The sequence below is a fragment of the Perognathus longimembris genome, chromosome 16, assembly GCF_023159225.1.
Source record: "Perognathus longimembris pacificus isolate PPM17 chromosome 16, ASM2315922v1, whole genome shotgun sequence".
Lineage (NCBI taxonomy): Eukaryota > Metazoa > Chordata > Mammalia > Rodentia > Heteromyidae > Perognathus > Perognathus longimembris.
The window spans coordinates 45,265,687-45,293,439 of record NC_063176.1 but is presented as its reverse complement, the minus strand read 5'-3'; the positions used below and the strand labels follow the sequence as shown (position 1 = coordinate 45,293,439).

The following is a 27,753-nucleotide window of genomic DNA, read 5'->3' as shown; positions in this document are numbered from 1 at the left end:
TGATTTTTATCACAAGCATAGAGTAGCTATGCAGCAAATAATGTGTCAAATAAATAAAAGTTATGCTTTGCACACTGATACAAAACCAAATGGACTCCAAATCCTATACCTGCGGGGTTGAGAGAACTAACATCTCCAGACCACCAAAGATAAACTGAAAGTGACAGGAAATGTCAGTGCTGTAGACACACAATCGTACACGTCTCCTCCTTCCTGTTTGTGCTGGTCCTGGGCTTGAACTCAGGGCCTACACACTGTCTTTGAGTTTTTTTCTCAAGCATAGAGCTTTACCAGCTGAGCTATCCCTTCACTTCCAACTTCCTCCCCCCCCCCTTGCTTAGCAGCAACAAAGAAAAACCTCATTTCCAATTCTTGGGAGTTCATTTCAATAATATGGTCAGATGCACGTCCAGCTTTCTACTGGTTAATTGAGATAAGAGTCTCATGGACTCCCTAGTTGGGCTGGCTTCAAACCGAGAGCCTCAGACCTCAGCCTCCTGAGTGGCTAGGTTTACAGTGTGAGCCACCAGGGCCAGGCTACATGCATTCTTCTTGAGCCCAGGGCAAAGTAAGCTCTCAGCAAGGATTGCAGACTGCATTTTAGTAAATGACTAGACTAGGATACTCTATAGTGGTCAGAACCTGCTTTGGGACATGACTCATGAAATGGCCTTTGCCAAGACATACCTGTGTTTGGCTAAATTCTCTGCAGAATCGCTCCTCCTGACATCGCAGTGAACTTAGTTTTGAAGTCCATAAGAAATCTTGCCTTATCGCTTAGTACTCAGACTTCAGTCTGAACAATTTACCCAGCTGCATCAATAGTTCAGCCTGGGTGTGACTTCTAATCCCAAAAATAAAACTCTATGCACCTTTCTCCACAGTGCCTGACAAAGATTAGGCCTTCGCTGAGTGGGTTAATAAGAAGCACATTTCAAAGACGTGAATGCTTCAGGGCACAAGACTGCATTTCTCCAACACTTGTGTAAGCTCTGGTGAGGTGGTAGGTAGGAGGGACTGAAAAGAAAGCACCTAGACATGGAATCACTACTAGGAGGTGCTAAAAGGTGTGCCTTTCACCTGCCAGGAAGCCCTCTGGAGGCCCCACTTAGGATGCTTTGGGCCCTGTGCTCTCAAAGACCACCATGGATCTTTTCTTGAATTCCTGTTCTGTCACTGGGGTTGGGTCAGGAGCGGGTGTAAACATTGGCAAGGTCCCTCTTTCCCGATCATGTTTCCTCTTCGCAGCCCCTGGCCAGAGGGATGCCTCCTGAGTTTCTCCCTCCCTGGTGCCACTTCCTGCCCTCTGAGCTCCTCAAGAAGAATGGGGAAGAAAAGTCAGCACAGCTACTTTAGGAGTCCTAATGACTAAGGCCAGTCCTGGGACAGAGGCGCTGCCAAGACTCAAAAGAGTTATGACGTTGCAGTGTCGAAGTACAGAATCAGTGAGTGCACATGCACCCACACATACACACCTCTCTCAAGCACTATGATAACCTCTATTCTTCCTCTTCCTCTTCCTCTTCCTCTTGTCCGGGGTTTGAACTCAGGGCCTAAGCACTGTCCCTGGCTACTTTTGTTCAAGGCTAGCACTTTATCACTTGAGCCACAGCGCCACTTCCCGCCTTTTCTGTGTATGGGGTGCTGAGGAATCGAAACCAGGGCTTCCTGCATGCTAGGCAAGCACTCTACCACTAAGCCACACTCCCAGCCCCAATGACCTCTATTCTATATTGTATAGAAATGTGCTTACTTGAAGACATGATGAAAGTATTAACTAGTGACAAAGGCCCAGCATCAAAGTACAAGAAAGCAAATGTGAATTGGACAGGAGAGGGTTAACTTTTCAAAAAAATAAGGCTTTGGGTTCCCCTAATTTGATGGCATTTCTACCATTCAGTTTCAAGGAGCCCCGCTGCTTGTTATCAGGGTGGCTCATGATGATAATTTCAGCCTTCAAACAAAATCAGCCTGAATTATATGGATGGGAAGGTGAATTTAGCTTTTGAGTGTTGCTGATTCCGATGTAGCAAGTTTCCGTGTGTGCTGTAACTCAAAACCAACTCGTCAGTGACTGGGTGAGCCCCCCCACCCCACCCTGTTTCCACCTAGGCTTTATGGAAGTGGCTGGCTATTTCATCACTCAGACTTGTGAGCGCATGGGGGGGGGACTATTTCTGCTGACCTTGGGCGTGCGTTACCTTGGAGGCCGCTTTCTTCATCAGCTCTAAGGCAAGCCGTCTGTTCTTTTGTACTCCTTGACCCTAAAAACATTGATAAATAGCCATGGTCATGGGGGAAAATAAACGCAGAATATCCTCAGAACTCCCACAGACACACTGGTATGCAATATAAAGCACAAATCCAACCTGAATCTTTTTAGTTCCAAATTGCATCTTACACATACCGATGCCTAGCACATTCCATCACATCTCCGTGATCCTCCAACTCATGGTAGTCAGGCCACAAACCTCTGCCTCCAGCTCAGCAATGATGCCAGGTCCCCTTACTAACCACTGCTCAGGTTGCGTGGGGACAAGCCAGGCATCGGGGGAATGGGTCTGGTCATCCTGAATGCTTTCCTCTGAAAGTACTGTCTGATTGGCCAGCCAGAAAAAGAACTTTACCTGTGTTGGACAGTCAGGACTTGTTAGGCTGTCGTGTACAGCCCCCCGATCCTGGCTGGAGCCCCAGAGTGTAACATTGGTGGCTTCAGAACTTGCTATGAAGATGATAGGACCCCCATAAATCAGGTTGAGTCACAGGCAACTAACAAGACTCTTCCAGGAAAGTCAGGATTTTCCACATGCAGTGGTTTGTCTTTCACAGACAGAAACAAGTCTTTGGCATGCTTCTTGTAGGAAAGAAATTCTGTGGACCAGGCTCGGGTATCGAGGGGACTTGTGGGGAAATGGCAGGCCTGAGCAAGGCAGAAGGGGAGAGAGACCCCGAGGCCTTTATGAACCACATGTGATGGCAAAGAGGCCTGGCAAAGGAGCCTGCTAGAAACAGTTGTGGATCCAAACTCATCCAGAACTTTTTTTTTCCCATCTAGATTCCTGTGTTCATTCATTAATTTGGGCATACATTGCCCCCAAAGAATTAACTCTTTACCTGACTTAAGTAACTGTAACCCCTCTACACGTCACCTTTGTAAAAACAACACACACACACACACACACACACACACACACACACACATATTTAAGTACAGGTAACATGTAGTCCTATCACATCTAACTATGACAACACACTTCCCGGGGCGATTTGTAACTCCCCTCCCAGAGTCCCTCACTGTGATAACTGGAGGCAGGTTTGAATTCAGACAAGTGGACTCAGGCAGGCGGATAGGCGCACTTTCCTACTGCTGAGAAAGCATTGTGGCTCATTCCTCCCACAGGATAAAGGAGAAATACAGCCTGCCTGACTGTTTTTATGATTGGAACTAAAGGTTAACTTCCATGTACCGAGTTTCTACTAAGTTTTTTCAAACTTTCCTATTAAATCTAACTGACGAATTGCAGCAAAGGGGGACGATGAAGCTATTTTTCAGAAGTGCATCATTACATCTTCTAATTAGCGAAGGAGAGGGAAGAGAAGGACATAGAAGGTATTGGAAAAAACTGGATAAGAAATGAAATGGTATTTTTATTTTTATTTTTTGCCAGTCCTGGGCCATGAACTCAGGGCCTGAGCACTGTTCCTGGCTTCTTTTTTGCTCAAGGCTAGCACTCTGCCACTTGAGCCACAGCGCCACTTCTGGCCATTTTCTGTATACGTGGTGCTGGGGAATCGAACTCAGGGCCTCATGTATACGAGGCAAGCACTCTTGCCACTAGGCCATATTCCCAGCCCCGGTATTTTTTTTTTTTTGATGGCTAGAAAAGCATCAGACGGACTGGACTCATAGAGTGTTAGAACCAGGTTGAACTCACCGTTTGTCTTCTCCAAATCTTTGTTTTGAAGGAATAAAATGGATCCAGAAAAAGTGGTATATGTAAAGCCTCATAGTTAAGCTATAACTATCACCAATATATTCCCATTTCTAGGGTAGGGTGGCTTCCTGTGTGCCTGCTAGGTAGTCAGTATACTTGCTAGCTTAATGAGAAAACGTCTCACACGAAGACAATGTACACTCTGCCTGGTTCTGAGGAGAATCAGAAGCTGTCAAGGAGATAAATGTCAAGTCCTGGTACAGAGGGTGTGCTCACTAGCGCATGGAGGAAAGCCAGTTACTACCATCAAAATCAAAGCTTGTCACATGGATGGAAGATGGGATGCGCGTGACTGCCTTGGACAACCTAGGGCCACCGTCCTGTCGCCATCTTTGCACGCCGTAAGTAGGGTATCCCCACAACCAAATGCATGGCCTCATCCTTTACATTTGGAAAGCCTATTTTTTCCATTTGGGGATTCTTTCCCATGACATGTACTTAGAAAGACCACCTAGCCAGACGTGAAAATGTTCCCTGAAATGCTAATAAATGACTTCCTTCGTCCCACCCAGAGATAACTGGGTACTCTAGAATGCAGAAAAACAGGAAGCATTAAGGTATGAAAACAAAACTCTGAAGAAGTATGTCACCTGCAGAGTCATTTATTTATCCATTTGCCGCTCCCTCCAGTCTTGGAGCTCTTGGTAGGCAGATCTAAGGCTTCATTCTACTGTATTTATTTATCTAGATATTTATTTTTGTGCCAGTATTGGGGCTTGAACTCAGGGCCTGGGAACTGTCCCTTTGCTTTTTCATTCAAGGCTGGTGCTCTACCACTTGAGGTACAGTTCCAATTCTGCTTTTTTGGTAGTTGAGTAAACATAAGAGTCTCACAGACTTTCCTGCCTTTGCTGGCTTCAAACTGAGATGTTCAGATGTCAGCTTCCTGAGTAGTTAGGATTACAGGTGGGAGCCACCAGGACTGGCCAGGGCTGGTTTCTGCCTTTAGCTTCACACTTTGCACAGTGACCAGCCTCAAGTCTGGAGGACGATGTTTCCTTCTGTACCATCTCTGTCTGCTGTCTTCTCTTCCGGTATATGATTCCCTAAGACCAGGAACATGACTCATGCATGCGTATGTCCCTCCATCTAGCACATGGTCAGGCATTTTGTCAGCCCCGAGTGGATAGTTACTGAATAAATACACAGATGCATTGGCATATGGCAAAAAATTCAAAAATTTCTATGCTGATTTGATGTTTTGGAAGACAAGGTCTAGCCTCTCAAATTGGAAACCATAACAACGGATAGGTTTTCAGGCTTTGGTGAGGTGTACAGGGTAGAAGTGATACAAGAGTCCTGGTTGTTGGTTAATGAGTGGCCTTAGCTGTGGTTCTAGAGATAGGCCCACCTGTGTGAATATAGGCCATTGTGTTCAAAGACACACATTTCTGGGGGCAGCTACAATCTTGGGCACAGATATAAGCCGTCAAGGGTTTCTTTCCCAAAGCTAAAGTTTTTCACTTTATAGGTAAAGATGCTGGGTGTTCATGCTTTTAATCCTAGCTACTCAGGAGACTGAGATCTGAGCATGGCAGTTCAAAGCCAGCCCCCGCAGAAAAGTCCATGAGACTCATCTCCAATTAACCACCAGAAAACCGGAAGTGGTGCTGTGGCTCAAAGTGGTAGAGCACTAGCCTTGAACAAAAAAGCAGCTTGGTGACAGCACCCAGGCCCCAAGTTCAAGCCCTGTGACTGACAAAAACAGTACAATTGGAGAAGATGAAGAATACAGAGGGTAAAGCTTTGTCTGGATCTCTGTCCCAAGGGCTCAGCTAGGCAACTTTGGGTAAGTGACAAGGCCTTTCTGTGCCACCGTTTTTACACGTAACGTGATCTGATCCACCCTGTTAATGGGCTTCTGAGGCTCAAGGCATTCATCTATGTAAAGCAAGGACCAAGGGCCCCTCAGTCAGTGTAGATGACTATACTCAGTGGACTCTGGTTATCTTCTCCCATCCAGTCCAGGATGATGACCATCATCCCTTGCGATCGCATGTCTCTAAAGACATCCACAGTTGCTACAGAGATATTTTCAGCCCTGTCCTCTGTCCTGGGCTCTTACCAGCTCCTCCTTCTCGCTGTCCACCCGGCTCAAAACCAAGATGGTTGTTTCCATTCACAGGCTGTAGGGATCTGGTCCCCGTGTGCCCTGTCCTGGAGTGAGCTTTTGGTGACAAGTCCCGTGGCCACTCTGCAGCCCCGGGATGAGTCATGGCTGTGTGGGAACCCACGGAACTCAGACATTGGCTTCAGAATGCCACAGTGCATGGAACAATACAGAATCTAGGTCCCACACAGAAGATGAATGAAAAATGCAGATCGGGACAAGTGGTAGAGTGCCTTCCCAGCAAGTGTGACGTCCTGAGTTCAAGCCCTACTATCTCAAAAAAAGGAAAAAAAAAAGTAATGAAAAAATGGCTTTTTTGTTCAAACTTGAGCCTTTGTGCACACTAGGCAGGTACTTGAGCGAGCCCTTGCTCCGGTTAGTTTTGAGAAAGGCTCTTGCTTTTTTTTTTTTTTTTTTTTTTTTTTTTAGGGTGGAGGGCAGGGCTAGCCCAGCTTGCAATCCCGTATTTATTCTTCCCACATATCTGGATGACACACACATCACAATGCCTCATCTTTTCTGTTGAGATGGGGGCCTCATCAACTTTGTTTCTGTGCTGGCCTGGAACTTCAATCCTATCCATCTCAGCTTCCTGCTTGTAGCTGGGATTACAGCTATGAGCCATTGGACTAGCCAGAGTAGTGCTTCAGGCTGCCTTTTCCTCTCACATCCTTCCCTATCATAAATGACAGAAGCATGTGCTCAATGTCTTCCGTGACAGACTCCCCGCTTGCCTGTACACCCACAGGAAATGACTCCGGGAGTCTATTATCCAAATTACACAAGCTCAGCCCAGATGAAGTAATTCTTACCTTGAATAACACAATGGCATAGTCGTATATTAATGCAGGATCCTCCGTCTCCAGAGCCCCCTTGGCGTACCACTCAATGGCTGCTTCCGGGTTCTTGGCCACACCTTGCTGCCCCCAGAACAGCATCTGGGCTAATCGTTGCTTAAAGACAATAGCAATTTGGAACAGTTATTCTTCCTGTGCAAACGCATTCAACAGAAGACTTTAACGGTGGGAGGACAAACCTGGTGTATAATGTTTTGCACTGAGAAGCAAGAATTAGACATATTTATCTTCCAAAGCCTGAAGGTGGGTTTGTATAAACATAAGCCTACAACACATGCTGTGTGTGTGTGTGTGTGTGTATGTGTGTGTGTGTGTGTGTGTCCAACAGTCCCAGGACTGGATAGAACTTTGTCACCAACAATTCACCACTCTCTCCTCTTTCCTCAGGAGGCACTGCCCACCTTCTTCGCCCAGTGTTCAACATGGCGGTGTCTCTTAGCACATTCCCCTATGGCATTGACCTCTTTTCTACCATTTGTCCACACGGCTGGATCTACCATTAGATACAAGGCTGGCAACTCTGAGAAGGCAGGAGCCTCAAGGTATGACTTGTCTTTACCCCTATTGTCTCAGGCCCGTCCAGCAGAGCTCCACAGAAGTTTCTAGAAGCTTCTCTACAAAGACTTGCTGAAGGGAAATCAGTGCTCAGTGTCAGGAAGGGTAACACCAGCTCTGGCACACCTGGGGAAATGCCAATGGAATTTCCAGAACTACTCACTGCACTACTGCACTTCTTCCTAGACTGGAAAGACTCTGGAGTGTTTCCCAGCTGCCTCCTATGCGGCAACCAGGTGGGACTTGGGGTCCCTTTGAGGGTGTTAGGAGACTGGCCCATGGGGCCATGCTAAGCCCAGGGCCCAGCAGGAATAATGTCTCACCTCAAAGAGACCACCCAGATAATAGTGATGACCACAGTCATGACAGCCACCTTTTTTTTTTTTTTTTTTTTGCCAGTCCTGGGGCTTGGACTCAGGGCCTGAGCACTGTCCCTGGCTTCTTCTTGCTCAAGGCTAGCACTCTGCCACTTGAGCCACAGCGCCCCTTCTGGCCATTTTCTGTATATGTGGTGCTGGGGAATTGAACCTAGGGCCTCATGTATAGGAGGCAAGCACTCTTGCCACTAGGCCATATCCCCAGCCCGACAGCCACCTTTTGTTGAGATCTACTAAGTGCTGGGCATCTCACATGAAGTTCAAGAAAAAAAAAATTAATCCTCACAGAAAAGCTGTGGCCTAGGAATCACTTGCCTCAGTGTCACTCCCAAAGTGAAATCAGGATGGAGAACGCTCGCGTCCTGCCCCTGCGTGGGTTCTGATCGTCTCGCTTTCTCCATGTTTCCCTCCTCTACTTCCTTCCCCAGTCTTTCACTAGATACTTAAGACATCCAGTGAGCTCTCCACAGGCGTGGCAGGAAGGTCTCTCTGGAGAAGGGGCCGACCGTGCCCCAAGAGTCCGGGGTGGGTTGCTTTATCGGTGCCCCAATTCACATCTGTTTTCTTTTCCTTTTCTCTTCGACCTGCTCAGCCCCACGGGGCTGGGTGCTCTAGAGCCCATGGGTGCTCTAGAATAAGAGAAACCCTCCCTGCAAGAAGGGTGTTCCCTCCAGGGTCAACCAGCCTCCACAGGGTCCGCTAGGGTCTTTCCTGGTGACATGACATGGAAGCCATTTCTCCAGCCTCGGCCATTTCTCCAGCCTCGGCCCTTTCTGGAGCCTCCCATCAGTCCATCCGAAAACAAGGGATGTCCTATGAAGTGATCCTTCTGTCCTCACACACCGTGATTTTCCTTCATTGTCCCTTAGCTGTGGATACAGCTTCGTCTCAGTGCATCTACTTCCTCCTCCCCCTGAGATGCTTGTTTTCTTTCTGATGCATGCACTCAAGTATCTATCAGGCTGTGCACTGGTGGCTCACGCCTGTAATCCTATCTACTCAGGAAGCTGGGATTTGAGGATCACAGTTCAAAGCCAGCCTGGACAGGCAAAGCTATGAGACTCTTATCTCCAATAAACTACCCCCCAAAAGTTGGAAATACACCTGTGGCTAACGGGGTAGAGAGCTGGCCTTAAGCACCAAAGCTCAGGGACAGCACCCAGGCCCTAAGTTCAAGGCCCAGGACCAGCACACACACACACACAAATCCATCAGGAGTCTTTGGGCAGCCCACTAACCTTATTGTGCTGCCCCCCCCCCCAAGGTGAGGCTCTGACCACGTGGCAGTCAACCGTGGTCCTGTGACCTGCTTTGGCCAGTGAAATGTCAGTGCAGTAGTGACTTGCATCACTGAGCCAGCCTGGGATGAGCAGGGGTCACAGCTCTACCATGACTTGGGAAGCAGGTAGAGAGGAGCCTTGTCAGCCTGGGCTCTTGGGGACCGTGGGGGCAGAGCCCCTGCCCACCCTCATGACTTCCTAGGATAAGGAAGAAACACATGAAATTGTTGGAAGGCATTGGCCTTTGGGAGGTCTTGTTGCGTGGCTGACCGAGCCTGCAACACAGTGGGCTTCGCTGGTACCTGAGCTGCGGCGTTGCCTCGGGTAGCTTCATGCTTCAACCACATAAAGACATCACCATCTTCTCTGGTCTGTACCTTAAGTACTTCATCGTCTTTTAATCTGATGGTTTCAACATATGCCTACAAAGGAAGGAAGGAAAGAATAAGAGGAGGTAGAAGAGAAGGAGGGTGGGAGGAAAAAAGGAAGGAAGGAAAGAAAAGGATGAGAGAAAGAAGGAAGGAAAGAAGGAGGGAGGAAAGAAGGGAAGGAAGGAAAGAAGAAAGAAAGAAAAGGAAGGGACAAAAGAAGAAGGAAGGAAAAGGAAGGGAGAGTGAGAGAAAGAAGGAAGGATGGAAGGAGTGAAAAAGGAGGGAGGAATAGGAGTGAGGGAGGAGAAAGGAAGAAAGAATGAAGGAGGGAGGGAGGTAGTGAGAGAGGAAGGGAAGGAAGAAGAAAGGGAGGAAAGAATTCAAATGCTTATGGGCACACAAAGAACATGACTTGTTTTAAAACCAGCAGTGTTAAGCAAAAGTCAGATGAATAATTAAAATCTGAGGCAAGACTACAATGCCACAAGATGAAATTCTTTTAAAACAAATGTCTCACATCTCATCTATGTATATGAGCATTTGTTCTTATCAAAGTGTTTGCTTTGGAATGAAGCATCCACCCCCCCACTTCTGCTTCTATTATTCAAGCTTGTGTGGAAGTTCACTTGCTACCACTGACCTCAGTGCCAGCTCCATCTCCCCTACTTTCTCTCTCGCTCTCTCTCTCTTGCTCCCTCTCACATACACATACACACAGACAAACACAAACACACACACAAACATCAAAGCAGTAAATCAATATTTTCTGAGTATGCCTTTAATTTTTCATCCCCAAATACTCCTATCCATTTTATTTTGCAGGCACAGCTTCAGATATCGTGTGTGTGTGTGTGTGTGTGTGTTACATTTTTATTATCTTTCAGCAGTTCTACTAAAGGAGTACCATCCAACAAATCAGTTTGTAAGTACAGTGCATTTTGATCATCTTTTGGTTATTTCCAGCAAATTTTAAATCTATCCTGCAAAGAAGAGGGCATGTTAGCTCTCAGAATTAAAACAAAACAAAACAAAAAACACAAAAAAACAAAACCCTCTGGATAGGAACCCAAAGGGAACATTCACAAAGCGACTTGAATTTGTGCCCAACCTTCTAGCTATCCGGCTCTTTTGAAGAAAATAAAATTCATGTTGCTGTATCCATTTTGGCTGTTTATTGGAAATCTGGTCCCTTTGTCTTGTGGCCTGTGGAATCTTCCCTTCGGGGACGCTGGAGAACGTTTTCTGTGCCCGCACAGGCCATAGGCAGGTGTGAGAAACTGCATGTGGGTAGTGTGCAAACGCAGCTTCAGAACAAAGAGCCAGGCTGGAATTCCCTTCCGCCCCCAAGGAGTGAGAGTCTCAAGTGGAATCTGTGCCTGTCCTTTCCAACGTCTCTTCTGGGGTCCCCTTGAGGGGCACTAGGGACCATGCAAGCTAGCCTCAGAGCCCAGCCAGAATGATACCTCACCTCAGACGCCACCCAGGCTAAGAATAGTAACAATTAGAGAATCATGACAGCCACTACCTTTTTTTTTGAGACCTACTAAGTACTGGGCATCTAACAAGAGCTTTATTATTCAATCCTCGAAGAAAAGCTGTGACCTAGGTATCACTTCCCCCAGTGTCTAGGCAAAACAACAAAACACTAAAAACAAGAGCCCTGAGAAAATGAAGTCACAGGAAGCCAGTTGGCTGGACTCCAGTGACAGAGCCCTTTGGCTCCCCTGCACGACGGCGCCCCCTAGCGAGGCAGGAGCCATGTTGCTTCATTCTTGGCCAAGTGCGTGGCCTGTGTCTGCGCGTGCTGTGGGTTTGGCCTGAGCTCTAGCTTGAGGAGACACTCTGTCTTCTGTGAGGAGCCTGGGGTTGGGCCAGAGCTGGAGCCATCCTGATAAGGAATTCTCAGTGGGAGGGTGTGTGTTTGGGTGTTTTGCTTTGTGGTTTCCCTTTTCTGTTTGCTTTCCTCCTTCTTGTTATGGGTCTGGAATGAGCCGCAGGGCCCTTGAGGATGGTCAGAATGTTGTCTTGGCAGCGTTCATGTTTTGGGGTGATCGATGCATAACTGAGGACAAATCACCGTTGTTTGTGTGGACCACTGACCCCTTCCTGCTGCCAGGAGTGGAGGCATTGAGTTTTTCCAGCAAGTCGGGGCCATTAGGGGCGTGACAGTTCCTACGTGATCCAGGCGCTTTGAATTTGAACTCACCATCAACTCCCTGGGGGTCTTGGGCCGGTTACTTTATTGAAATACTCCTATTTAAAATGTATATCTATAAAATGGAGCTTTGCCAGGTGCCGTGGCTCGCGTCTGTAATCCCAGCCTGGCACACAAAACTAAGAGACTCTTATCTCCAATAAACCATGAAAAAGTTGGAAGTGGAACTGAGGCTCAAGTAGTAGAGTTCCAGCCTTGAACACAAAAGCTAAGAGACAGAGCCCAGGCCCTGAGTTCAAGCCCCCCAGTATTCACACACACACACACACACACACACACACACACACACACACACACACAGGGGAGGGTTGAAAATGCGAGGATGACCCTTTGGGGAGAGGGGGCAAAGGCCAGGCATATGGAGAGCTCGTAGTCTGCGCTGGGCTCAGGTGAGCGTATGGCGTGTGGACGCATTCATCAGTGCTACGACAACCATGTGATCCCATGCTGCCCACTTCCTAGGGAAGAGGTGGGCAAACACATGGTTTCACCCAATGAAATCAGGCCTGGGACCCAAGCCAAGTCAGTCCGGAGGCCCCTACTGCCTGCCTCCTCCCCAGGGGGGGTCTCATACTTCTAGGCTAACCAAGGCAGCCCTTGGCACATGGCAGAGCCACACGCCTGGGCCCGCTGAGAAAGCGGGTGACTGGCAGCTGCAAGGCCATCTGGAGACAGAACGACTGAAAAGGAGCAACAACAGCCAGTTGTTCTTTCATCCACACATCAACATGGTGGTCAGGAAAGAAGCTGGGAGGAGAAAAGCAGCAGTGGCCAGGGTGGGGCAGGGCAGGCAGAGCTGGAGCGCCCGCCGGTGAGCACCCAGAGTCCCACAGGGCCCACGCTTGGGATCTTCCCTATTTTCTACGTCTGCAGAATGAGCAGCTGTGATTTTCCCAGGAGGCCTGGTGATTGGAAAGCAAGCGGTCCTCACACCCCACCCCCACCCCCACTCGTGCACCAAGCGCCCTGGAGGCAGCACACTGGCCCGGAGAGGCCCAGGCTGGTGGCTTTGCTTGCTTCCTCTGCTCAGCCTGTAGGCGCCAAAGACAGCGTTCCTGTCAGCCCCAGGCGGCTGCTCTCACTGATGACAGGAAAGGCTGGGGGGAGGGGGGAGAGGGGGAGAACAGGAGTGGGAGAGAGAAGACAAGCGAGGGAGAGAAGAGAAAGGGACAGAGAAGGGAAAAGAAGCAGGGGAAGGGGAAGAATAGAAAGGAACAGAAAGAAAAGAAGAGGGAGGAAAGGGTGCTAGAGAGGAAGGGAAAATGAAGAAAGAGGAAATGAGTGAGGAAAGACAGAAAGGAGGGATGGAAAAGGAGACAGAGATAAAAAGGAAGAAAGAAAAGAAAAGAGAAGAAGGGAGGGAACCGGAGGTGGGGGGAAAGGACAGGGAAGAAGAAGGGAAATGAAGGAAGAGAGAACAATGGAATGAAGGAGACAGAGACTGACAGACAGACAGAGGACAAGAGGAGGAAGGGAGAGGGAGAGAGGACAGGAAGACAGAACAGGTCAAGCAGGTGAAAGTCCCCTGGATCTGGATTTGAGGAGCTCTAAGAAGCCCCATCTTTCCAGAAGCTTCTGTAGTTCTGCAGATTTATAATGGCTTGGCCAGCATCCTGGGGACCCAGGCACTGCGGGCAAGAAGAACGGGCAATTCCCTAGCCTCCATTTGCGCCACCCACCCGCACAAATGCCCTTCAGAGCGGCCCTGGCACCTGCTAGGAGGAGCTGCCTCTAGCGGCGTTCAGGCTCTTCATCTGGAGGGGGGTGTGTGTGAGCTTTGTTGAAATTTGACATCCCAGGAATTTTAAAGGATAGGTGTCACCCCTAAGGGGCACCCACAAAGGCAAGGGTTAAAGCTGAGAGCCGTGGAGAGGGAGGAGCGCCAGCCTCAGTGGACAAACAGTTACATCAAGAGCCCCAGATCGGGGCTGGGAATGCGGCTTAATGATAGAGTGTTTGCCTTGCATGCATGAAGCCCTGGGTTCGATACCACATACACAGAAAAAGCCAGAAGAGGCACTGTGGCTCAAGTGGTAGAGTGCTAGCCTTGAGCAAAAGAAGCTCAGAGACAGTGTCCAGGCCCAAAGTTCAAGCCCCAGGCCTGGCCCTCCCCTCTCCTCCCCCCGCCAAAAAGCACCAGAGTGGGAGGCCATCAGTCACCAGATGCTCATCACCACATCAACTCTGCACCCACATCCCCCCATCCCTCTCCTGGGAGCCTGCGTCAGCCATGCCCAGTGCAATGGCATGTATGCAATGGGCATACCCCAGCACAGGAAGAGAGGACAAATGGAGCCCAGCAAGACTCCAGAAGGGAGGGGAGCTGTTATAATAGCCCAGGGGAGAACCTATGAAGGACACAATCAGGCAGTGGAGCCAGGTACTAGTGTAACCCTAGCTATTCAGGAGGCTGAGATATGAGGACTGCAATTTGAAGCCAGCCTGGGCAAAGAAAGTCTGTGAGCCTCTCATCTCCAATGTTACTCAGAAATAGGTGGAAGTGGCACTGTGGCTCAAGTGCAGAGTGCTGGAGTGGAAGGGGTTAGCCTTGAGCAAAAGAAGCTCAGAGACAGTGCCCAGGCCCAAAGTTCAAGCCCCAGGACTGGCCAAAAAAAAAAAAAAAAAAAAAAAAGATTAGGCAGTAGTGCTGGGGATGAAGAGGAACGGGCATGGAAAACCATGGGGTTTGTAGAGGGATAGGGTGATGGAGAGGTCAAGGATAGCTCCCCAGTTCCAGTACCAACAATGGTAGAGGTGTTGGAGTGGGGGTGTTGCTTCTGGGTGTGATGATGACAGATAAAGAACTATAAGAAAGAAAGATCTCAGTCAGAAATCAAGGTGGAATTCCACAGAGAGTGGTTAAAACTCCCAGAAGATGCAGAGCACAGAAACCCGAGGCTGAGCCTTGAAGGGGAGGAACTTCTAAGGAGTGAATGAGAGAAATGGGAGAAATTATTTGCAATTTAAACCACAAAAACAAACAGAAACATTAGCCATTCCCCACTTTCTGATTCGTGTATAAGGCGGGCCTTACTCCAGCACCAAAGAGGGGTGCAACCAGAGCTTGGGTACAGAAGAAGGAACAAGGGGAAGGGTGAGTTCCACAAACGAGAAGATGAAACAAGACTTGAGAAAGGAGCTATTGACAGATCCTTGCTTTGTTAATTAGAGGTCTAGCTTTCGAGAGCTCCTTTTGGTGGCATTATGCTCATGAATTAATAGATATCTCAACAAAAGGACATTTACATCAATGCATGACACCTGCTTCAATGCTCAAGAAGCCATTAATTACATATTCTTAAGAAAATGAGCTATGACACAACCCATCTAAGTATATAACTCCTATCTGTGATTCTTCATCACAGGACTTTTCAGCTGCAAGACAGATCTGTCCTGTTCATCTCTCCCACCCCCTTCTGACCAATTAAACATTTCCTTTCATAATCATAACATTTCATATGCCAAATCTTCAAAAGAAAAGGAGCTTGTTAGCAACGTATCATTTCCTGCTGCTAATTTATGCTGAATTAGAAATCTTAAAAGTATAATCTATACATACAGGACATTATTAACACACTCATGTTTAGTGGAAAGACAAAGGCAATATTATTTTGTGGTTTGATTTTGTAAAACTGCTTTTACAGGATATATGTTTTACATATATGTATTTGTATATGTATGTATATGTATGCTCAACTGGTAGAACACTAGCTTTGAGCAAAAAAAGCTCAGGGGCTGCGCCCAGGCACACCCACAAAAATATTGATTAAGAAACTAATTCTTATTAAGGTCAATATAATTTTTGTGTGTATATGTCCATACTGAGGATTGAACTCAGGAACTAGGTATTTCCCCCTTAGCTTTTTCATTTAAGACTAGCACTTGAGCTACACACTTCCACTGCTAGCTTGCTGTGTGTCAGTGTGTGTATGTGTGTGTGTGCATGTGTGTGCATTTGTGTTTACTGGAGATATGAGTCTCATGAGCTTTCCTATTGAGCTGACTTCGAACTGTGATCTTGAGAGCTCAGCCTCCTGAGTAGCTAGGATTACAAGCATGAGCCACTGGCACCTGGCTAATTGTGTGTGTGTGTGTGTGTGTGTGTGTGTGTGTGTGTGTGTGTGTGTGTGAATCTAGAGCCTCATGCTTGCTGAATGTGTGCTCTACCACTTGACCCATATTACTAGCCCAAACTGAGGTCAGATTTTGTCTATCCTATACACTGGAAGAACACTCACTCTAGATAATATCCTAGAATTTATAGAATCCTTGTACAGGGACATCCATCTCCAAATAGTAAAGCATTCATTTTCTGCACCATAGGCTTCTGGCATCATCCAACAGCACAGCTAGAGACCAGTGATCTGGCTCCCGGTTAGTCACTAAGGCTGGGATTCAATAACCCTGGCCTAGCCAGGCTTCCCCCTGGGCCTGCACAGCAAGCAGGGCAAAGTCCAGCTTGCAGCCCAGATCACAGCCAAATCCTGCCACACAGTTGCATACCACCCGTGGCTGCACAAACCCAGGCTTTCAGTTCTTTCTGTGTACCTACGGCAGAGCTGAGCAGCTACCACCGCTGAAGAGGGCAAGAAAGCTTTTCTCCACACAGACAAAGCCTAAAATAGTTACGAGTTGTTCCTTTATAGAAAAACAAAAGCCAGTACCTAGAATAGAGCTTTGCACTGCTCAACTTGACCACACACATGGAATGGCCACAAAGTCAATAACCTCGCTGCTTAGTCGCCATCAAGAGGTGTCCTACACTTCCTACTCCCCCATCTTTCCTTAAAACTCTTTTATTCTCTGTCCTCCAGAGACGTCTGGAAACAAGCCACCAGTGAGTCTAATCTAACACATTATGGTTGGTTTTTTTTTTTTTTTTTGGCAGATGTAATCCATTAATTTCTTTGCCAATAAGATTTATCAATAAGATTTTAGAGCCTGCAAAACGAGGGGCTAGATCCAGTCCTTCATTCTTGCAAAGGTAAAAGCATTAAGCCTCACGTGTGAGGGCAGTGGTCCAGAAGGTGCAGGGGATGGGGGCAGACATTTCTCAAGTGGCCATTCCTGGCACCCTGGATGGATGTGGGGCTGGCTTTGTGCATCCTAGAGCGTGCTTGCTCGTCACATGGTCACGGGAGCCCGGAGAGATAATTGCCTCCACACAATTTGACTTCATGCTTCTTCACATCTCTAGATCTTGCCATCTCCCATGGTGTCTTGGGACAAAGACCAGACCAGATGCTTAAATGTTTCTGGTGCCTACTTTTGCAAAATCAAAATCTGTCCAGAGCCAAATCACCCCTTCACACGCCAGGAACTAGGACGTGGGGAGAGGAAAGAAGCTTGTCTCTCTATCCGATTATGCATATTTCTCTGCAAGCCAACCAATAAGCCAGCTACGGGTGCAGACCCAATGAAAGTGTGCAGGAAGCCCTGGTAAACAGGCCCATAACCATCTCTGGCCTTGTCTGTCCTACCTGGTCTCCTTGCAGTGTGTGTTGGTCAAGTGGGGTCTTCGTGGCGATGTTGCTGTAGTAGGCATAAGAGAGCTCCCAGTCAAGAGGGTAGTTGTCCACCCCCTGGTAGTGTTTATATCCGAGATTCATTGAAGACAGTCTCTCGCTGCCCTGGCCGCCAACCAAACTATACAACATGCCCTGTTAGGAAGAAATGAACCGTGTGTTTTACAAGATCTTTGGTGCCCGAGGGTCACAAAATTCTAACAGTGAAAGTTCGTGTCATCCTAGATTAACTTCCCTTTCCAAAGAAATAATCTTGAAAAATTTTTATCGTTATCCTAAAGGTGATGTGCAGAGGGGTTCCAGTTACATAAATCAGGTGAGAAGTACATTTCCTTTTGGACAATGGCACCCCTGCCCTCGCTCTCTTTCAGTTTTCCCCTCCCTTCTCCACTCACAAGTTGTATAGTTCATTTTCCACAGTGTCTAGTGTGAGTACCACTAATGTTTTTATTGGCCCTTTGCCCCTCCATTTCTGTGCTTCCCCTTACACTCCCAAAGACAGATAAAAGAACAAACAAGACAAAAAGAAAAAAGAAAACAAGAACAGCAAAAAAGAAAAAATCGCTTGTTTCCATTTTCTGGAGTTCATTTAAAGCACTCTCTCTCTCTCTCTTTCTCTCTGTCTCTCTCACTCTCTCTCGCTCTCTCTGTCAGTTGCAGGGCTTGAACTGAGGACCTTGGAGCTGTCCTTGAGCTTTTTCAGCTCAAGGCCAGTGCTCTATCACTTTGAGCCACAGCTCCACTTCCAGTTTTCTAGTAGTTAATTGGAGATGAGAGTCTGATGGTGGCTCTAAGTGGTTGAGCACTAGACTTGTGCAAAATAGCTCTGGGACAGTGCCCGGACCCTGAGTTCAAGCCCCATGATAAAAAAAAAAAAAGAGTCTTCTGGACTCATAGCCAGGCTATCTTTGAACCATGATCCTCAGATCTCAGTCTCCTGAGTTGCCAGGTTATAGGCATGGGCCACCTGTGCCTGGCAAATAAATAAATCTTGAATAAAGAGGCTGATCCACTTCTGTAATAGATTCCTAATTCCCAGATTTTGGCTTTCCTAATGTCTAGCGCTTAGAATGCTCTTTGGGTCAGCTTTTGGTAGAAACACAGTTCTTCCCTGGCTTCCCTCAACCCTGCTGTGTGTACCTTCCATCTGTATGAAGACCCCTGTACTTGAGCTATCCTGGCTATGAACTCATGATCTAAATAACACGTATGCACTCCAACGTCACACTATCAGAATACCAGTGCTAGACAAGTCCATACAGACCAGCTGGTCCCACAATCTCATTTCATAGTTGAGGAAACAGAGGCCTAGAGAAATAAAGTCATTTGCCCAAGGCCAGTGGACAGGGTTAGATTTTCTACAACATTCCATTTGTGGGGCTGCCTCAGGGTCTCAGGAAAACATTCCATCAATCAGCAGCATCTATAAATCAGAAAAGCGACAATGGACTGACCTTGGGGAAGTCAAAACAGTAAGAGTTTCAACTAAACAGAGGCAAAAAACCTTCAAAACAAGGCAAACATTCAAAAGGAGGTCACACGAAGGCCATTAAGTCAACTTGGCTATGCTACTGGGCGCCAAGTTTGGGCACTATTTCTTGGCTTATCTGGGATGGTCTTTCCAGGTAAGATTAGCATTGGAAAGGCTGCAAGCACTGGCGCACACTTATAATCCCAGCTATTCAGAAAGCAGAAATTAGGAGCACCAAGGTTTGAGGCCAGGGCTGGGAATATGGCCGAGTTGTAGAGTGCTTGCCTCACATACATGAAGCCCTGGGTTTGATTCCTCAGCACCACATATACAGAAAGAGCCAGAAGTGGCGCTATGGCTCAAGTGGTAGAGTGCTAGCCTTAAGCAAAAGAAGCCAGGGACAGTGCTCAGGCCCTGAGTTCAAGCCCCAGGACTGGCAAAAAAAAAAAAGGTCTGAGGCCATTCCATGGAGAAAAGTTAGGGAGAACCTATCTCAGTTAATAAATCAGGGTTTGGTAACCCATACCTGAAATCCCAGCTGTGACCGCTATAATGGAGGCATATGGAGGTAGATGGAGGTCCAGGCTGGCCAGAGGTAAGAATGCTGGACTTCTGTTTGAAAATTATCTAAAGCAGTAACTGGGAGTATGGCTCAAGTAGCAGAGTGCCTGCCTGGCAAGCATGAGGCCCTGAGTTCAAACTCCAGTACTTAAAAACAAATTAGAATTTGGACTGAGTAGAGCAAGTGGCAATGTGGGAAGGCACCAGCCAGTCACCTGAGATCCTAAACAGACTGAAAGGCCTGGAAAGGAGGACTGTGTCCCTTTTTGTGTCCTGCCTACTGGCTTGCCCCATGGGATGCTGGTCTTTTCCTGCTGTGGACTAGAACTTCACACCATCATCTCTCCTGGTCCTCGGGCCTTCAGGCTGGGGCTGGAAACACACCAGCAGACTTCCCGGCTTCCCACTCAGGGATGGTCGGTCACGGGACTTCTCAGTTCCACCAGTATGCAAACCAATTCTTCCTCATCAATCTCTTCCTATCTACATAATCTCCTCAGTTCTGTTCCTCCAGATACCCCTGACTAAGGCACTTATGAAGATGGCATTCTAAATATTAGACAAGTTGCATCATCAATTTCCATTGCAAAACCTCCCTCCCTCCCTTATGAAGATGGCATTCTAAATATTAGACAAGTTGCATCATCAATTTCCATTGCAAAACCTCCCTCCCTCCCTCCTCCTCCCCCTCCCCCCCGAAAAAGAAACTGAGTAGAATGCCATTTACTCTGATGCTAGATGGCTGGGTGTCACCACCCTGTCCTTAGAGATTCAAATGGCTTCTCTAAGCTAAAATGGGATGGATAAGAAGCTCGCAGTATGTTGCACACATCAGAAGCCCCCGATTTCGAAGGACTAGGATTCTATCCCACCAGCCCAAATGGTCCCTTCGATGATATAACAACCATACCCTCAAGGCCCAGAGTGGAAATGGATGATGTGCCCTTTCTGCTCATTGGAAACTGGCTATCCTATATATTTCCACAGCCCAAGGACATTTTTTTCTGGGTGTAAAGACTTTTAAAGGACCCCAAGGAGCAGCCACATGTGGAAGTCTAGCAGGGACATTACTCGGCAAGCATAACCTAGTGACAGATGCTCCCGGAACCCATGAAATACTCCACCTGCAGCGGGTCTCGAGGTACATTTAATCCGGTTTCATAGAAGACAGTGAGATAGTAGGATGCTTTATGGTATCCACAGCAGCTGGAATCCATCAGGAAGGGGAGGACTGAGCTAATTTGGTGAAGCCCATCCACACTGGAGAGTCTCTTTACAGCCTGCTCAAATATCTTCCCACCGATTTCTAATACAGATTCATTTTGGCTCCTTGGCACTGTAAATAACACAATTCAGAGCACACAAAATTAATTACCACAGGATTGACGTGGCTTGAGAAAGAAGAGAGGAAAGCCAATTAAATCACCTGAGTTATTGATACAGTTGGTTCTGCCATACTCTGAAATATACCACCTTCTGGAGGCATAAATTGAACCCTTTGGGGATGCCATGGTGTCATTCTGTTTAATAGCTTTTTCTTTGGCACTAAATGACAGCCTAGTACCCTGGGAGAACGGATGTGCCTTACATAGCTGAGAAAGTGCCTGGAGAAGAGGAATTCACTCCGCGTAATTCACCACCCAATCAGGACCACTGAAACTTCCAAGAGACCTTTTTTCTCCCTTTAAGAGTCTCTGGAAAAGAATGTGTTTTAGCCCAGAAATAGTTCCCAGAGGCTGATCAAAAATCCCCCCCCATCTGATTTTTTAAAATTTATTTATTGCCAAAGTAATGTATAGAGGGGTTACAGTTCCATACATAAGGCAGTGAGTACATTTCTTATCAAACTTGTTACCTCCTCCCTCCCCTCCTTTTTCTCCCACCTTTCCCTTCCCCTGCCCCTTTAGCTTTCAGGGTTTTTTTTTTTTGGGGGGGGGTGGGTTTGGTGGATCTCTGAATTCAATAAAAAGCAAGTAAACTTTCATGGAGGCCTTCCCACAAGGTGTCCAATATCTGGGGGAGTATCCTTTGCAAATTCTGTCATTTGATCTGTAAACTCTTATGAGATTGGTGCTATTATTAGCCTCCTTGTTTTTCACAAGAGACTAAGATCCAAAGAAGCAATGTTGTAATTTGGCTAAAGTTGCAGTGGGACCAACCTTTGCACCCAGCTTTGTCTCCATCACTCATATCAGAGTTTACATGCAATCCGTAGCCCCAGCCCCGCTGGCCAGCCAGGTACTACATGCACCTTTGTGCTGCAAAAGGAGTCTCACTCATACAGCCGCTTTACTCTACAGGGTTCCCTTTACATAACCCTGCCACGAGTCTATAAGCGGACCCATAAGTAAGCAAACAAGAAGTTTAATAGCCCTGTGAGGTCACTGGTGGAGCCAGCTAAAATCTATCTTTGTTATTCATCTCTCTTGTTTATTAGTTCAGCCCAATGAATGTTTACTTTCTAGGTAACAATTTTTATTATTTCTTTCAATGTTTGGGCTTGAACTCAGGGTCTGGAGCTGGCCCTTCGCTTTTTGCTCAACACTAATGCTCTAGTACTTGAGTCATGCCTCTACTTCTGGCTTTTTGGTGGTTAACGGGAGACAAGAGTCTCTCAGATTTGTCTGCCCGGATTGGCTTTGAATCTCGATCCTCATCTCTCAGCCTCCTCAGTAGCCAGGATTCCAGGCATGAGCCACCAGCACCCAGATGACTAGGGAACACTTTTATTTTTTTTGCAGGTGTCATGTTACAAAAGACTAGACAGGATCCAACATATGTTATTTACATGTAACTTACATCCCAAGCTACATGGAAATAATGTCAGCTTGAAAGTTAAATATCAATACAAACTAAAATTTCACCTGCCAAAAATCTGTTGCACACGACATTTTAATTTTTCTTTATTCTATTCAAAATAAAAGTGTGATTTAAAAAAAAATTTAAGAGGCAACAAGGGACTCATTCCTCAGACAAGGAAGGAGAGGAGAGGAGTTGCCCAATATGGGCAAGTCTGGGGTTCATTTATTTCAGGTCAGTTCTCTTGCGGAGGTCCATGCTAACATCAGAGGTCAAGATCAGAAAGCTCCAGGGATGGAAGCGTGAACGCTGATGCCACGTTCACGAGCAGGTGCCCATCCCTGTGGGCAGAGAGGTGGGCCGGGCTGTCCTTGGATGGGGACACTGTGCCTGCACGGACAGACCCAGACTGTGTGGCCAAAACAAATCTCATCTTACTGAATGAATGGACTTATTCCTTCTTCTGTATTTCTTGTATAGCTGTTTGTTGCTAGAAAAAAAAAATGTGGCACCCAGTGGTACACACCCGTTACCCTGGCTACTCAGGAGGCTGAGATAGGAAGATTGTGGCTTGAAGCTAGCCCAGATAGACAGATCTGAGACCCCCAAATAACCAGCAAAATGCCAGATGCAGAGCGTAGTTCAAGAAGTAAAGTGTCAATCTTGAGCAAAAATGAAAGCAAGAGCATCAGGCTCTGAGCACAAGGCCCCAGTACCAACACACACACACACACACACACACACACACACACACACACACACACACATAAATTGTATGAAACAAAAAAAACCTCAGAAGTTTCCTCTCCCTCTGCATATACAATAATTCATAGACAAATCTATTTACATACATACATATTCATTTTCTTTCAAAAATGGTCTATTTGTTACAGGTTCTGACTCTCAATTTTATTTTTATTTATTTATTTTTTGCTGGGCCTGGGCCTTGATCTCTGAGCCTGAGCACTGTCCCTGAGCTCTTTTACTCAAGGCTAGCACTCCACTACTTGAGCTACTGCCCTAGTTCTGGCTTTTTCTGTAATTCATTGGAGATAGGAGTTTCATGGACTTTCCTGCCCAGGCTGGCTTTGAACCACAATCCTCAGATCTCAGCCTCCTGAGTAGCTAGGATTACAGGTATGAGCCACCAGCATCTGGCTCTCAATTTTATTTTCTAAATTAATTTTATCGTATGAGGAACTGTCAATGCTTGACAGAAGCTCATTCTTTTCCTTTTGTTTACAGTACTGGGAATTGAACCTAGGGGCTTTGCACGTGCAAGACAAGCACTCTACTGCTGACCCAGTCCCAGGAGGCTCATTCTCTCCAATGTTTCAATAATACCACCATCCCTTGTTGCCTGGGGTAAGGTGTGGCTTTGAGATTGTCTTTGGTAATAGGCACCAAACTCCTCCAGTGTTCAAGTCCCATATATATATATAAACCACATAGTCCTTGCATATAACACACACGTCCCCATGAGCTTTAAGTCATCTCTAGATCACTTCTATCTAATACAATGGAAATGCTATGGAAATCGGGGTCATGCTATACTGTTTAGAGACCCTGATAGCAGAAAAAAATATGTCTGTAATGCTCATTACAGATGTAATTCTTCTTTTTTTTTTTTCCCTCTCCCAATACTGGGGATTGAACCAAAGGCCTCACACATACTAGGCAAAGTGCTCTACCATGGAGCCACATTCCAGCCAGCTTTTCCAAATATTTCTGTTCTATGGTTGACTGAAGCTGCAGATGGGTACAGAGGACCAACTGCAATGCCCTTTAGGATGCCTCATGTACCCAACTCATTCTAGATTTTGTTTAGACTCTTGGGTTGCTTCCAGCAATATTTCTATAACCCAAAACACAGAATTGGGCTACCCAGAATGCTTTTCCTGAACTCACCCCTTGGGACAAAGCTAAATGATCACGTCCTTTCCCATCTGAGTCTGGGATTTCCCCTTGCAGAGTTGAGACAAGACTCCCATCCCACTCAACCAACTGCCACAATCAGAACGCCTGCACTAGAGGGTTGCAGCTAACCCTTCCTCTGCTAATTTGTGTGTTTAGTTTTAAATGTGCTCATTCCAGATGCCTCTCTGTGAACATTCTCGGCAAAGCAACATCGACATTTTCTTAACGATTCAGCCTTACCTTACCTGCTGTGCTAATGCCTAACGCAGAGGCCCAGATTTGCCTGGGCATGTCTGAGCCTGCGCTTTGTGAGCTCAGAGGAGGAGACAGACTTCAAACCAAATGAAGTTCTAAAGGAAGCAATTGCCCTGCTGACCCCTCTCACAGAACCCCAGAAACTATGAACAGGAATGCCCAGGAAGCTGAGATTGCCAGGAAAACCCTTCACAAAGCTGAAGTTCTTAGTACAAAAATAACCTTACAAACTGAAAGGACTTCATTATTTCTTTCATATATTAAAATCCTTTACCCCCATCAGTATTGCCAATAGGTATTTTCTCTGCACAAGAATCTAAACAATTTTCTGCACTACTGAACTTAATAAAAAATAATAATAATTTTTCGGTAAAATTGCTCATTCAGCACATTTGTTACAAGTTTGCGTTTTCAATTGTTGCCTAAAATCAAAACCATGATGTCTTTTGGTTGATATTGCAGAACTGGTGATTTGAAAGTTGGTTTAATGAAACTGTTAATTTGACCCATCTGGTTTAGCATATGTATTTTTTCCTAGCTGATCATTAACTAAAAACATGCCTTGTTTATGGAGATTAATGGAGTCATGAGGAAATAAACAACCAAGATAGCCGAAGCCATTTCCCCTTTATTTTCTTTCTACACCAAAAGCTGAGGATGAAAAATTCCAGCCCTGCCTATTAGCCACAATGATTTTCCCAAGTAGCACAGTGTCACTTATTTTGCTGTTGGCCTGTTTTACAGTAATGTCATGAGATCACCATTTCTGGGCTCACCGTGACAAGAGGCAAAGAAGCAGAGTATGGGAAGGTAGCGAGCTGCTTATGGAAGGCCCCATATAGGCCAGAGCTGCAGCTGATTGAGAATTCAGGAGAAAGACTCCCTCACGCCTTGTGAGAATGGAGACATCAATAGGAAAGTCATTTTTAGTTTCAGGCTTCCGAAAGGCATAATGCATTCAAAGTAGAAGTTTGAAAGAGGAAAAAAAATTAAAAGGAGAAAATGTCACTTAACTATTAAAAGGCGTGTGCTTCATCAAGTGTATTGGTTTAAAACATGTACATATGTACATACACACACACACACACACACACACAAACACACACACAGCAGAGCCAGTGGCTCCTGTCTATAATCCTAACCACTATAGAGGCTGAGATCTGAGGATTGTGGCTCAAAGCCAACCTAGAAAAGTCCACAAGACTCCAATAAACCAAAAAAAAAAAAAAAAAGCTGGCCTAGAACAAGGCACCAGTGGCTCACACCTGTAATCCTAACTACTTAGGAGGTTGAGATCTGAGGACCATGGTTCAAAACCAGCCCTGACAGGAAAGTCTCCAGAAGTGGAGCTATGGCTCAAGTGGTATGAGTGCTATAACCCTCAGCACAAATGCTCAGGAATAGCACACACCCAAAAAAGCAAGAATGGACTGGAGGTGTGGCTCAGGGGGTGGAGTGCCAGTCAGTCAAGCCCTAGTACCAGGACATGCATACACACACACACACACACACACACACACACACACACACACACACACACACACATACACACACACCCCACAGTCTATTTCTTATTTGCATGCTAATCTGGGAAGCTCGATGGCTCCTAAAACTTAAGGAGATGGCTCATATCTCGGCAAGGTAAGTATCTGAACCTTTTGGCATAGTGCAAATTTTCTAGTTTGATGCATGTGATTTCCTTCCTTCTCTCCTTCAGATCTGTCTCTCTCTTTCTTCCATGGTCCATTCTTGGTTTTCTTCTTTATGCCTACATATTGTTAAAAAAAAAAAAAAACCAATAACCCACAAATATATAATTTAAAAAAACACTCAAGATGGCACCTCTTCAACAAATGACCATGAAAATAGCTCATAAAGAAAAACAGTTTCCTGGTGCTCTTCACTAACATAACTGTATTTCTCCTGTGTCTGTGCTCTGCAGTTGAGGATCTCTGAATTAACACTGCAATTGTTGGCACAAACAAAATTGAGCTTTTCTGGTGTAGCCGGCAACCCCTTGTCATATTGCAAGGGGACGTGTCTTCTTCCCTCCACAGCTCTCCAAATCTTCCCTCCACAGCTCTGCAAAGCCCGGGGCAAGAGGCAGGCAGGGACTCTGCAGGAGCAAGGCAGATGGTGGCAGGCCTGGGAGATGAGCCCAGGCCTGGATCTGGCCTCATCCCAGAGAACCAATGATTGGCAAGTTCTGGACTTCCTCTAGCCACAGGCACCTATCCTGTGGGCTCAGCAGTGCCCTGTGCTGGGCGAAGGGACAGAAGAGAATAAACACGCCGGCCAGCTCGCCTCTGCTCTATCTCCTGTCCCTCTCAGGCCCCCCATCATCTGCTCAGAAGCCTTGATGTCACCTGCCTGGGCCTGAGCCTTTTGTCCCTGCTGCTCCCTACCCGCTCACAGGGAGCCGGGCTTACACTGACATCCCCGAGGGCTCTCTGAAGCCTGGTCAGACATCTTAACTTCCCTTCATACCAGGGATCTGTTCAAAGAGCTTTTGATTTCAAACCATTCAGTTTTGACAAGGAATATATGACAGGAGAGCAGAAGAAAGAAATAGCCATCTTATAATAAAGAAATACAGGCCTACCAAACACCCACTATTCTAGCATTTGTAAAAAGCCCAAATGCTAACAACAGGACCATTTCCACTCACAGGATGGACCATTTTCCTGGAGAATCTGGTTTCCCCAGGAAACCTTCCAGAGGCTGGCGTCTCCAAATGCCTTCCCCAAGTCCTGATGGGGATGTTAAATGCCATATTGGTGCCACCCCAGAGCCTGGCGAATGCTGGCAGCGAACACCAGAAAATTCCCAGGCCACGCAAGGTGATCAGGATGCAGAATGAGCTCTGGAAAGCCAGGGGCAGGAAGAGCCTGGATCCATCCAGATGCAATACAGCAGGGCATCCCTGGAGAGTGCTGCCATCTTTAATTCAAAGGCTTGTGAGACTCTGGGAGGTGAGGAGAAGTCCTGTTACACATCTTACACAGTTACACATCTTACGCATCCGAGTGGGAGATGCTGGTGGGACCGGCTGTGCTTCCTACAGCGTTTGAATATCAGCTGTCAACGTTTAACAAGCCTCCCCTTCTGAGCCCCCAGGCACTTGGCAGAGAGCTGTGTGGGGGCTGGTCCTGCTGTTCTCTGTGGTTGCCACAGGGCCTAGCACAGTGCCAGCAGGTACCCAATACATGGTCCCAAGCTGGGTCTGCTATTTACCTTGAGGCTGTTATACATCTGGGCACCTGTATAGCCACCTGATAACAAATAAGAAGAAGCCAAGAACTGCCAGGGCTACATTTCTGGAATTCTTCAGAAACTGAGTTGGGCACAGACTGAGAAGGATTCAGGGCTGCTTTTGTGTATCACTGAAGAAGGCTGCCAGGGCCCAGTGTGACCCAGGACCCGGACGGCAGCTCCCAGCCTCGGCAAGAGTGGAAGAGAGAAGAA

At 46.8% G+C, this 27,753-nt stretch overlaps 1 protein-coding gene across 2 annotated transcripts in view; it reads right to left on the bottom strand.

Moving 5' to 3' along the window:
- Positions 1–27,753, bottom strand: part of Sel1l3 (SEL1L family member 3) — a 110,328-nt gene that overhangs the window by 31,507 nt on the left and 51,068 nt on the right. For both annotated transcript variants that reach the window (XM_048363862.1, XM_048363863.1), the window contains exons 10-14: positions 20,442–20,653; positions 17,241–17,420; positions 9,477–9,596; positions 6,918–7,058; positions 2,202–2,264 (exon numbers count right to left, since the gene is read on the bottom strand). In XM_048363862.1, coding sequence (XP_048219819.1) covers positions 2,202–2,264; positions 6,918–7,058; positions 9,477–9,596; positions 17,241–17,420; positions 20,442–20,653 — 716 coding nt within the window. The remainder of the gene's footprint in view (positions 1–2,201; positions 2,265–6,917; positions 7,059–9,476; positions 9,597–17,240; positions 17,421–20,441; positions 20,654–27,753) is intronic.